The sequence below is a fragment of the Hakea prostrata genome, chromosome 5 (assembly GCF_041222555.1).
Source record: "Hakea prostrata isolate BN-2017 chromosome 5, UWA_Hpros_2, whole genome shotgun sequence".
NCBI lineage: Eukaryota > Viridiplantae > Streptophyta > Magnoliopsida > Proteales > Proteaceae > Hakea > Hakea prostrata.
Window position 1 is genome coordinate 9,869,139 of NC_142604.1, and position 13,333 is coordinate 9,882,471.

The 13,333-nt window shown below is 38.5% G+C and overlaps 1 protein-coding gene and 1 pseudogene across 1 annotated transcript; one reads left to right on the plus strand and one right to left on the minus strand.

The window, feature by feature from the left end:
- Positions 1-3,286: 3,286 nt before the first annotated feature.
- Positions 3,287-5,023, minus strand: LOC149015019 (exopolygalacturonase-like; annotated as a pseudogene).
- A 2,084-nt stretch (positions 5,024-7,107) lies between these two features.
- LOC149015020 (uncharacterized) lies at positions 7,108-13,301 on the plus strand. The gene is made up of 5 exons (XM_089155542.1): positions 7,108-7,853; positions 7,915-8,177; positions 10,444-10,581; positions 11,274-11,513; positions 12,962-13,301. Exons 1-5 carry the CDS (start codon positions 7,241-7,243, stop codon positions 13,073-13,075), a joined length of 1,368 nt encoding a protein of 455 aa, XP_089011668.1. The 5' UTR covers positions 7,108-7,240; the 3' UTR covers positions 13,076-13,301.
- Positions 13,302-13,333: the final 32 nt, after the last annotated feature.

The following is a 13,333-nucleotide window of genomic DNA, read 5'->3' on the forward strand; positions in this document are numbered from 1 at the left end:
ATCTTTTAGAGCAATGGTTTCAAACTGGAGAGTTCACCTCTTTAAAGACTGAGCTGGAAGAACAACTTCTCTACTCTCAGTGCTCTCTCTCCTGAAAGAAAAAAAAATGGAGAGAATTTCCATTATGCTCTTCTTCTTATTCATATCGACAGTAGTTGTTTCGTTACCAGATGATTCAACGGAGATAATCTCCAGTTTCCAACAATACCTTGCCCTGAATACTATGCTGCTACATATTTCATTCACTCTCATGCCAAATCCATCGGCCTTGAATTGCAAACCCTTGATTTGAAACTCTGAAGGGATTGCATCACCCAATGAAAATTATCGTGTTTTCTTTGCGGAGAGATGTCCATGGTGGTTAGTGATCAAAGCCACTGGGGTCAAAACTTTACGACAACGGTTCCATGGAGAACTTATTGAAAAGCATAGACATTGTGAGGAGGTTCCAAGCTGCCCAACTGGACATGGTGAAGGCAGGTTTGAAGGAAGAAGGCGAGGTCATTTCAATGAACATAGACTTCTTGAAGGTTGGGGCACCATCTCCAATTGTAAGCTAAAGTCTCAAAAAGTAGAGAATTCTTAAAGGTTGAATGAAGATATTGATTCCAGACCTAAAACTAATTAGAAGTTTCAAACATAAACTAATAATTCAAATTTGAGCAAAACAGGGGAAATAATATAGTGAAAAACCTAATGTTGGACATTGCCTCACACTGAGGTGAACCAGGGTAAAATCCGTGTCTCCTTCTTTCTTGGTTTCTATTCGATTGTGTGTGATTGATCGCTCTAATATCAACAATTTTGCATTCGATTCGCGGGTTCCTAACAGAGAAAAAGAGTTATAGCTTTATTAGTTGGTCACTGTCTTATCAGTTCAAAATAACTAGACAATGAGCCCAGTCATCTTTTGTTCAAAATAAGATAAAAGTAATTTTCATCTGGACATTTGGTACAATTTCTCTCTCTCGCATAGGTAATTTGGACCTCTTGATTAGGGTACAAGGAAAGAAAATAAGATAAAAAGTAATTTTCATTTGGACATTTTGAAGTTTGTTCCAGTCACCTTTTGTTCAAAATATATTTCTTTTGCATTTGGTTCCCCTGTGGTTTTCAGAAATGAGCAACTATATACAACTTTACAAAAACCGTTGATTTTACAATTTTTTGTGACCAAAATACCCTTGTATTATTTCGAGTTTCTTTCTTTTATTTAACCCAATCATCAAACTAACTCCCTACAAAAAATGGTAGGGTTTGAAAACAATGGTGAAAAACAAACCGTTCCTCTGCAACTTCTCAAACCAAAGAGGAAGACCAACTGTTTGCTTAAATCCACTGTTCACTAAATGCATCATTTAGCTCTTCAAATAAATAAGAAGGAAAAAAACTCACCAAACCTGCGAATTGCGAAAGAAGAACTTGTTCTCTGCAGTCAACTTTCTATTCAATGTCAAGGCCCAGAGTTCAAAAATGTCTCTTCCCTTGCTGTTAAATCTCATTTTTATTTCTCATGGATTTTGACAACCAAAAGCGCTCGAGCATGTACAACACAAAACAAAATGAATTAAAATTTTATCAGAGCATATCAAGTAAGGTAAATAGTAATCGTTCGATGTTGCAACCTCTGATAAAAATCTGGTTTTAGAATTGTTATGCTTTGACCCGAATTCTTATACCCGATTTGGAAGATGAACCCGCACATATATATTTTAGTGGGCGACATGAATGACCCGTTTGCGGAGATCTGTGGTGGAAGAGGTGGGCTTGGGCCCGACCCGTTTACCTGATTAGAGTCTATAGATATGTATCTTACGTTCGCCTACCACATTATTGAGAGATTTGAGACTTTTGATTAGAGTTCTTGTAACGCCGTTCTTAGCGATTGGTTGTAAGATCTCATTTTGTATTTCATTTACAAGGTGGAAAAACTCTTATTCTTCGCCCGTGGACGTAGTATACCACATCGATGTGTGAACCACGTTAAATCCTTATGTGTTTTCATTTTTGTTTCTTTTCCGATTCGCTATTTTGCGGTGTCTGTTCTGACAATAATCTCCATAATGACTTAGGCCTCTACCGTCGCCCATAACAGATTCTCTTTCATGGTGATCAGAGCTCTTGCTGCTGAACTTTAGAACTCAACAAAGGATTCAAGAAGAGGATCAAAACCTCTGATAAAGTTGAAAACCAAGACTTTAATACCAAAAAATGAAGAACTAAATCAATGGATTTGAAGTAGATTCTTGGCCTTCCGCCTTAAGTTGCAGAGGTTTGAAGCTTCACACTGCACATTCACTTGCGTTAGTGTGAGGGAATTTTTTGACAAGTTCTTATTTTTTGTTCTTTTTGTAAATTTGTTTGGTAGATCGAATAAAAGTAAGAACCCTTACCAAAAAAATAAGGATAAAGATAAAATAAAAGAAATCAGAATGAAAGAAAGATGTGATTTTGTTTAGTTTGGTAAGTTTTTTTTTTTCCTCGTATTTATTTTGGTAGGTTAAAAAAAAAAAAGTGTTTCATACATGTGGGTTCCCTTAGTGGACCACAAACTAATGTTGGGTCCCCTTAGCGTAATACATTACGTGTGGGTCCCAACTAGACTAACATTGTTAGCCACCGTTAAGTATATTCAAATTTCAAACGGAGAAGGACCAAAATGCCCTCATATTATTTAATACATTGTGTTATTGTATATATTAACCATAAAATTAACGCTTAATGACCAATTATCTCTTTTTAAAACCATATATTAATTTTCTCCCCCCTCCCAAAAAAAAAAAAAAAAAAAGCCCATATATTAACACAATGTATTAAATAACCTAAGGGGCATTTTGGTCCCTTCACGTTTGAAATTTGAATATACTTAATCACGACAAATACTGTTAGTTTGATTGGGACCCACACATAATATATTACATTATAAGGGGACCCAACCTTAGTAAAGAAATAAACGAAATCCAAAAGGACACAAAGGTATTTTCATCATAAAATTTATTGAATTAACTGTTAACCAACTAAGTGTTCTTAGTTGGTTATACATAGGGAAATTGGGGGATGGAGATATTACATATGCCACCGGCAGGGCTGAACCCACGACCTCTCACTTTCGAGAGAAGTCAGGTTCCTGGCCATCCTACTAACCCTCCATTGGCTAAGGGAGGCATAGATTAAAATTATGGTAAAAAAGTCCTTGAATCGGTATATTCCACCTGGCAAGATGTTAGATTTCAGTGGGCCCCCCGGGGGAGATATTCACCCTCTGGAGAGGAGCCGAACCCTATGTTTACAAGGTGGATTTACAGGCTGGAGGAATCTGGGTTCCAATATATTTGGCATTGACATGCTGACACGTTGACGTAGTTGCGGTTCCTCCTGTTGCAGGTTCCAAGTGAATATCTTCAAGATTCACATTCTTACATGGCACCCCTTGGCTACACTCCAATGTCACCGCCACTGGAGAAGCTGAAGTTCCTGTAATGTGCCTGAAGGACACGTCACTCAACGCAACTTTTGATGGTGCCTGCAATATTAATCCATTTGTCATGTTCCAAAGTGTTTGTTAAAACGCCTCAACGAAGCAAAAAAGTTGTAGCAATGAACGAATTTGGGGGTTTCTAGCTACTAACCTTTTCATCACATTTGGCGTAAGGACAATATGTCTGGTCGATGATGATTGGATTAGTAACACTTTTCATTTCAATGTGTTCAAAGGTCATGTTAGAAGCCGCACTGGCGTCAGGTGAGTTTTGCCATGTCTTGATCCTAATTCCATTCGTTGTTCCACTTAATTTACAATTTTCAACAGTAAGCCCTCTCACATCACCTTCCTTCGGGTATTTCCCCAAGCTTCCAACACTACAAGAAGCAATCAAATCAACAAAATTCGTGAATGAATTTGAGGTTTTGTAGCAGGATTTAAGATCAAGATCGATTCATGCACCAACCTGATGCCGTGACCAGGTCCGCAGGTGACACCATTGATGTGGACATTGGAATTGGCTTGTCCGATGGAGATGCAATCATCGCCGGTACCAATTACAGAATTAGAGATGCTAACACCACTGCTTCGTTCTATGTGGATTCCATCTGTGTTAGGGCTGTCTCCTGGTGCAGTGATTGTGATATCGCTCCCTTGGAAGTCTGTGCAGCTGAGCAAAGCAATGTGGAAGAACTTGCTATTTAAAGACTTTATCCCCTTCACTATTGTTTTGGTCATGCTAACAAACTTCACACTCTGCAACAAAATAAGTTACCTTTGTTAATGAAACCCTAACGATAGATTACACAAAACCAGCAAGTAAAATAGTTGAATCCATATCCACTTACTGTTGGAAGAACTTTACAATCTTTGAGACTTTTAGGGCATTTATTGGCGAGGCCATGATACAGCTCCTTGGCCATCAAAAGTCCCACCTCCGGTCAATGTCAATCCGGTCACCCATCCAAACTCGACCCAGTCATCCGAATCATACTTGCTCAAATCCGTGATTGCCTTCAAGTCACCCTGTACAGATAATCGAAAAACCTCATGTTAGGGGACAATCCAATGTGTTTTGAGAAGAAAGAAATGCTTTTTTTGCTATAGAAATACACCTGCATCGGGACGAAGGGATCCGTGTGTTTTGCGGGGCCCCTTGAATTTAAGGGGACCAACTAAGAAGCTTCCTTTTGGTATGGAAAGTGTCAGTTGAACCCGAAGATTGACATGTTTCCTTCCAAGCCGCCATGAAAGCTTTGCACAATTTAGGGTTCATAATCTCTCTCTGCAAAACCGGAAAAAAGAAAAAAAAAAAAAAAGAATGAGAATTAAGAATTGAGGATTGATTACGTTGGTATCGTCGCTTCGTCCATCTCCTTTAGCGCCATAACGCATAACGTCGAAAGTGCCGGCGGAGCCACCTGGTGCAACTGCTGTTTCTTTAGGGGTCGGTGCAACTGCTTTTTCTTCAAGGATTCTTTCTCCATTAACGGTCCAGGTAAAAGAAGTTAAGAAAAGCCATAAGAGAATAGCACCTTGCATAATTCTTCCCTTTTTTATTTGGCTTTTTCTTTTTCTTTTTCCTGGATGGAATTTAATTTGTTTTCAGGATGATCTTTCCCATTTTCCTCTCAACAGGAGATTTGAATTTATATGAAATTCAACATTGCGATACTTGGGTTGGATACCAACGGCCATAACTAACTTCTTCCAAGAATATCTACTTTTTTCTGTAGCCACAATCGTCAGCTAAAATATCCACCAGAAATCGGGAATGAACTACCTATTATCCCTCTCTTCCTCCCTTCCTTCTACTTCTTCGGATGTAAGCACTCTACCTTGGTGCCATCTTCACAAAGCGAATCAAATGCATAAATTTTTATTTTTAATATTAAAAAGAATCCTTAAATCGCTAAATCAAACAATATATATTTCCTGCATGATTATTGCATGCATCTGTTACGTTAACAACCTTCTAATGCATGGTTTTTGCTCCAATTAGTCGACTGGAAACTTTTGGTTCTGTTCCATGCGATTTCTTTTGCGTTGGTTTGATCTCTCGAAATCTCTTAGAGTAATGGTTTCAAACTGGAGGGTTCACCTCTTTAAAGACTGAGTTGGAAGAACAACTTCACTACTCTCAGTGCTCTCTCTCCTTAAAGAAAAAAAAATGGAGAGAAAGGGGTGTAATGTTTTTAAAGGGTGAGTTCAATGAGAAGTTACATTGGTTGCACGAAAGGGCTTTTTGAGAAGGTTCATGTCTATTTAGGAGGGGTATTTTGGTCTAAGAAAATACGTGCCACAAGTGTTGGAGGTTTTCCTTTTATATAGTAGCAGATTCAAAAGTCTTAGTTTTTTTAGACTAAAAGTGAAATAGACCAAGTCTCATAAGGTCTAGAACCTTTCATTATTATTTTTCATTGCAATTAAAGTGGCACTCGAGCAGTTGCAAATATTTTTTGCATCAAGAAGTTCAGCTGAAAGAAAAAGAGTGAAAGAAAATTGCTTCCCCCATCTATAATGTACTACTTCGATCACCTGCTAATATATTTTTTGCAATCCTTCATGAGTGTCATATACCCATAGTAGGATCAGAAGCGTCAAAATTGTTAGTTTTGTGTTTTGGGAAATGCATTTTTGATTCTAAACACGTTTGCTTGGGACAGTTCAAAAGCAAGGCTTCCACTTGTTGTAATTTTCGTAATTTATTTGAAAATTCAAACAATTTGTTTTTCTAAAGGTTGGGTCTTTTCCTAAAAGGCACCTAAATGACCAATAGGTGTCTTTGCTAACAAACATGCCTTAAGGGAAGAGATATAACCTCTAGAGAAAACCTTCATTGGTGTCTCTTGCTCTTCTATATAAAGGTGGGAGGGGTTTTTATTCTGACACAAACATTTTGAAAAGCATTGGTTTTCTTTAAATTGTGTTATAGAAAATAATTGGTGAATGTAGCTTTACGGATCTCTTAGTCCATCGATTACGGGATGTACTGTCTGTGATGGAGGGGTTGACTGATCTTGGAGATGAAAACGCATTCTTAACCCATGTGCACTATTCGGGGCGTTTAAATACCTTAAAGAAAGTGGCGACTACTATCGGCACGTTTTAACTCCACAACTTTTCGTACATCATTAGATAGATGTATTCAACAATGCTTTCAACAAGGAGATCATTCATGCTATTCAAAATAAGATAAGTCTTCATTCTTATGAATATGTTTCATTTGTCTTATACGATTGCCCATGTGCTAATGTATTTTCAACACCACTCTCGATAACTTTGGGAAGCCAGTCCTCACTGCTACAGATATGCTCTTATCCATGGTGGGAACTTTTACACGTAATAGTAAAGAAAGCAAATGGAAAACTTGGCAATCGAGAGTTTAAACAGCCTCAGATGCTCGATACTACACAAAAACAGGATTTCAAGCAATTGGCTTCTCTCCAATAGCAAACACTCCTATTCTGCTCCTTGATCATAATGAGGTATGAGGTAAAATGTCAACTTGCAGTTCTTTAATAGCCAAAATTTACATCATCGGTTTGAATATTCTGAAATCTGATAAAACTGACCCAAGCGCAGCGTCACTTTGGATGGTGATGGTGATATAGCAACGGGCCCACCAAAGCTTTGCTCTGTTCCATGCCATTTTGGTGGGTTTGGTCTCTGTAATTCTCGTTCTTCTTGAAGAAGAGTTCAGCTCTTGAAAGCTCAGTGCCACTTCGCCGCTCTTCGGTGACCTCTCTCGTGAGAAAAATGGTGGGAATTTATAGAACTTGCTCTCTATCTTCAGTTCGTAGGTTTCGAATTTTCATTCTCTACTGCTTCTTTTTCACATCGAGAGTAGTTGTTTCGTTGCCAGAGGATTCATCGGCGATAATTTCAAGATTCCAGAAGTATCTTCAAATTAACACAGCTCACCCTAACCCTGACTACCATGCAGCTGCCGATTTCATCCTCTCTGAAGCCAAAGCTATCGGCCTCGAATCGCAATCCCTTGAATTCGTCAAGGGCATGCCTGTTGTTCTCTTGAAATGGCCTGGTACAAACCCTGATCTTCCTTCCATTCTTCTGTATTCCCATACGGACGTGGTACCTGCCGAGCACCATAAATGGGTTCATGCTCCTTTTGATGCTCACATCGATGAGGCTGGAAATATCTATGCCAGAGGATCGCAGGACATGAAGTGTGTTGGCATGCAATACCTGGAAGCCATACGCCGATTGAAGAAATCTGGGTTTCAACCGATTAGGACTGTTTACGTTCCGTTCGTTCCAGACGAGGAAATAGGCGGCCATGATGGGGCTGAGAAATTAGCCGAGTCGGAAGAATTCAAGAAAATGAACGTCGGCATCGTTCTTGATGAAGGTAAGATCAGTTCGAATTTTATAGAATTAGGGTTCAATTTTTTGATTGTGAACTCTGACAGGACTGGCATCCTCGAATGAAAATTACCGCGTTTTCTTTGCGGAGAGGAGCCCGTGGTGGCTTGTGATCAAGGCTACTGGTTCCCCTGGTCATGGATCAAAACTTTACGACAATAGTGCAATGGAGAACCTCATGAAGAGCATCGAGAGTGTGATGAGATTCCGGGCTGCCCAATTTGACATGGTGAAGGCGGGTTCGAAGGAAGCAGGTGAGGTCATATCAGTGAATATGGTCTCCCTGAAGGCTGGCACGCCATCTCCAACGGTAAGCTAATGAATTAGCTATTTTTTTTGGATGAATTACCCAAAGAGGAGAGAAGGGACAAACTAATTCTCTGGTAACAACAATATTTCTGTCCTGAATTAGCTATTAGTTTGTCTTGGTGCAATAGTTCACTGACAATTATGAAAGATTGTTAGGATAACAGATTTTGAAAAATACTCATTAGATCAGTATTTGTCAATCAAGGTCTAATCCTAAATGGTTTCATAAGCACCACCACGCTTCTGCTGCCGTCTCATAGGTGGCTCTCACTCTGATCATAGCTTCATTGCCCTATAAATCCCATAACGAGTTTTTGCCTATTAATAAAGCTGAAGTGATTTGAGATATCATCTAATAGATATTGGCATTTTTGGTAGTGCATAGAATTCAAATTGGACTTACCTGCATGAGAATTTTAATTGAATTGGAACACTTGATATCCTATTTAATCTGACGAACTTTGTGTACAATTCCTCAATCTTAGTCAATAACTGTTGCTCTGATTTCTAAGAAATTGTTCTATCAAATAATCTGTTTCTTCTTTTCATATTTCGTATTTGAATTTATTGGAGAAGCTGAAATTCTGTCTGGAATACTTTTCTATATTTCTCCTGCATTGAGATTTCTCTTCCGAAATCCATGTTCTCGATAAAAACGTTACAACTTAGAGAGTTCATTCCAATATTGTGTACATAAATGTTTCCATAAAAGAGCTTAAGTTAGAATCTGTAAAGGGATTTCTAAATGCTCTGCATTTTAGTTCTATATATAGTTACAATAATATGGTACTTATCAATTATTTAAAAAGATTTAAAAAAAAAAAATCCCTGCCCTGATGTTTTCCTAGTGTTGATACATTTTTTCATTGAATTCTATCAATCTTTGGTGAGATTTGGTTGGTTCTTAGCATAAGTTTTGCTGTCTCCGTAGTTAGCTCAAGTGGCATTTTTCAGGTCTTGGTGTGTGTGGAATAAGGTGGGAGGCTTGGGGATTTGTTGATGCAGTCGACATGATAGGATTAGCTTTGAACTTTTTCATGGAATATGAGTTTATTTTCCTGATATGTAGATTTCAATTTGCAAGTGAGGTTTGATTCAGGATGAACTCTTAGTATTCTGTATTACCACAGGGTTTCTGGGTCAGACTACAAAGAAGGATGCAACATTCTAACTGGAGGTGGATCAAGGGATTTCAAAAATAAAGTAGAAAAGAGCTGTTAAACATAGGGAGTTAAAATAATTCATTATGTTCCTTTCATAACAGTTGGGCTGGTGGAGGTTTTGCCGTAAAATGTAAAATGTGCATTTTCTAATTGTACCAAGCTCGGGGAAGTAATGGGTTTTCTTTCAATCCAGTTGCGGAGTGGAAAGTGGAGTAGCAGGGCCGAACAACCTAATTGTTGCTCCCTTTTAAGATAGGCTAAAATGCTAAATAATGACCATGGGTAACACCCACAGTGCATGTTCAAGGAGGGGTATCTCTCCCTTCCCTTTTCCTTTCTTCTTTGTTAATTCAAAATTTTTTTGCCTTTCAAGAAAATTTGGATTGTGTGTTAGTTCCCAAAATAGAATCTGGACAGATCTGGATCTGATTGTAAATCAATTTGTTTATGGTTATTCCCTAAAATTCAATTTAAGAAGAAGACAAATTATTTGTGTTGTACCTTACAGCTTCTCAGAAACAATATTTTGATTGTACTCTAACCACAGCTATCTGTCAACTTTAATTATTACTGATCAAACTCAGGAGATGATTTAGGAAGTTATCCTTTTTCAAGCTTATATTTAGTAGGTGAAAACCATGCAATGAAAAAAACAGGAAGCATTGAAACAAGGGAAGACATTAGTATACAAGCAGTTTAAGGATGAGCAAAAAGAAGGGGTAATTTCACTGAGGATGAAACCTCAACTTACAGGTGTATATTGAACTGAACAATGAGTAATCATGCCTGGGAGGAGTCATACACAATTACAAATTTTCTTTTTGCCCAGGGCATGCAAAAGTGCCATTTCTAAAAGGAATTGTGGAATTTGTTTCAGTTGGAGACTATTTTCTCTTGGCCCAACATGTAACCCCTGCCACTTCCATTGGATAGCAGTGTAGCCTTATTTTTTATCAAGGGCTTGGCATTCCCCATGGCCCCAAAGTTCAGAAAAAGCACTCCATAAAACCATCAACAGATTATTAAGCAACCCCCACCCTGCAAGCTTTTTCTTTCTGATTTTAGTATACCTTTCTGATATGACTGCTGTATTCCTTCTGTCAGGGGTTTGTTATGAATCTGCAGCCATCTGAAGCTGAAGCAGGTTTTGACATTCGAATCCCACCTACTGCTGATGAGAAAATGTTTGAGAAACGGATTGAAGAGGAGTGGGCGCCTTCTTCACGCAACATGACATTTGAGGTATGGAAGGACTTGGAAGATTTTCTAAAAATTTGGGAACATAGCTAGAAATGTGAGAAGGAAGCATCTAATTCAGGGAGAGGGATGGGTATTGATAGTGGTATTCTGTAAGCTAGCGTAGCCCCCTATAAATCTATTATCTCCTTCCTCCCTTGCTTTTCTAAAATGACCCCCTTAACCCTCAAAGGGGGGAGAGATCGACATAAGGTGCTGGCAGCTTACCCAGCCTTTTCTGTTTAATGTATTAATTCCATTACCATTGAACTGGGACTGGAGAAGTTGCCACTATTTTATGTTCACATAATCAATTGAAAGGAAGAGAGTAAAGAAAATGACTACAGCCATCACTGTACTAGCTGTACTTGTCTTTTCTTCAGATTGACTACTTTAATCAGTACTACCATATTTCTGGACTCCCATGTAATATATCTGTCTCCTCCACAAAATAAGGGAGCAAAGGTGCTTTATCACATGGGGAAGTCATGGGAGTGCTGGCATATGCCATCTCTGAGACCAAATTCCTTTTCCCTGTCTTTATTCTTATCCTTCCTCTCTGTGTGCTTGAATGTTTTGTCATACTTAAAACTTATCAATATATTTGTGAAGGCAGAAGCATCAGAACTTTTAGGTTTGCTTTTTTTGGGATTTTAATTTTCCAATTCTAAATTTCTAACTGTTTATGCTTGGGACAGTTTAAAGGCAAGGTTTCCACTCTAGATAAGTTTGGAAAGCCAGTCTTCACTGCTACAGATGACTCCAATCCATGGTGGGCACTTTTAGAAGGGGCAGTAAAGAAAGCTAATGGCAAACTTAGCAAACCAGAAGTTTTTCCTGCCTCAACAGATTCTCGATACTTCAGGGAACGAGGATTGCCTGCAATTGGTTTCTCTCCCATGGCAAACACTCCTATTCTGCTCCACGACCATAATGAGGTGAAATGTTTTTACAAAATTTTCCTCTATGTAAAGTCACTTTTTCAGCTTTTCAATGTACCCATATATTTTCCCATCTATGCTTCTCTTTTTTTCTTTCTTTTTTCTTCATCTCTTTCTTCTTCTTCTTCTTTTCTTTTCTTTTCCATTTTTTTTTCAAATTCACATTCTATTTGCAAATTTCTGTAGATATAACTGCAGAGGAAATTCTATTGAACATAGAAATGGTCTACTGCGGAGGAAATCCCTCTTTTTTTGACATGGGTTTTGTTTGTATTTATTTAAGTTGCTTGTTTCTATTTTAGAACTTTCTGCCAACCTAATAGTTTCCTTTTCTTTAGTTTCTTGCTTCTAATCTAGGTCTCAGCCTAATAACTAACGTGCTATTTTTGGGTTCAATACTTGAGCTTATATATTATAACCTGCCCATAAAGGCAACCCGCTCTTATCACCTCCCCCTGTGATCTATCGTCCCCCTTACTAGACTCCCTGGTGTTGATATTCCCTTGACTGCTGCAGCGCTTTGAGACTTCAACTTACTTTTCCAATCAACTAGTGCTGGAAGGTGATCAAACCCAGGATTGCTGCTGCTGATCACCTCCAGAGAAGAATTGAGAACCCCCCTGCAGATCGATCAGAGTTCTGCCTGCTTTGCCAGTAACTCCTAGTGATCATCCTTTCTCTGAAACTCTAGCCTTATCTCAGAAGGGTTTTGGAGGACTGAACCAGACTAAAAAGAGGCCTGCATGATCCCAGATGTAGGCCTTCCTGTTGGCTGAATGGTTCTATTGCATTGACCTTCTAATTTTGAGGCCAACATCCTTTTCTTTTTCCCATCTTAGACCTCCACTTCTGCGTATTGAAACTTCACCAAATTTGGAGCCCAAGACCAATTTGACACTGAACTGCCGGTTGCATGACCTAGAATTTGCTTCCTTCTAATTTGGTGTTAGCCATCTTATTTTTACGAGCTTCTATTATTGATGATCTGCTGCTACATCTATCAATCCTACTGTGTGGTGGTTATTAGCTGAGCCTCCTCCACTTTACAAATGCATCTCAGATAATGGTGACTCAGGAATCAGCCTGCCTCCATGCCAGGAGGCCATTAGGCTGGAATATTCTCTGGCTAGATCGGATGTGGAATTGGACTGGGTTAGATATAACCTTAAAGATCTTTTCCTTGAGCATGTTTCAGTGCTAGTCTTAAAGTCGAAGTGCAATCTTCTTTCACTTGCATGTTTACATTGCAGCCTTTATTTACATTTTCTTATACACTTTTGGACTCCTTAACTGATACAATTATCTTTCCTGTTGCTATTTATCTGCTTTCTTGCCGGGTTACTGATCTTTTCATTTTCGTTTATTATATTTATTTGTTTGACCCAGTAAACTATTTTTTGGTATCCAATTAATATTGTTCTTAACTACTTTATATGATTTTGCAGTTTCTAAATCAAGTGGAATACCTGAAAGGAATTGAAATATATGAGTCAATCATCGAAGCATACACATCCTACACTGAGAACACAAGGAATGCTGCTTCTAGAGACGAGTTGTGAAAATAGTAAACATGGCCAATATCCTATAGCAATCACAGATGCTTCAGCTTCATTGTGGTGTGTAGGGAAGAGGGATTTTCCTCACTTGGTAATCATAACACAGAGAGATGCATTAATGGAGGTCACAATCTCCGATGCCCAGTGTACTGATGAAATGTAACATGTATTCCCCTTGCTGAACATTGTTCTAATCCAGATATTATCATCACCTGAGGGTCAATTCTGATGGCCAATGAGGCAATGCGTTGATTTATTCCT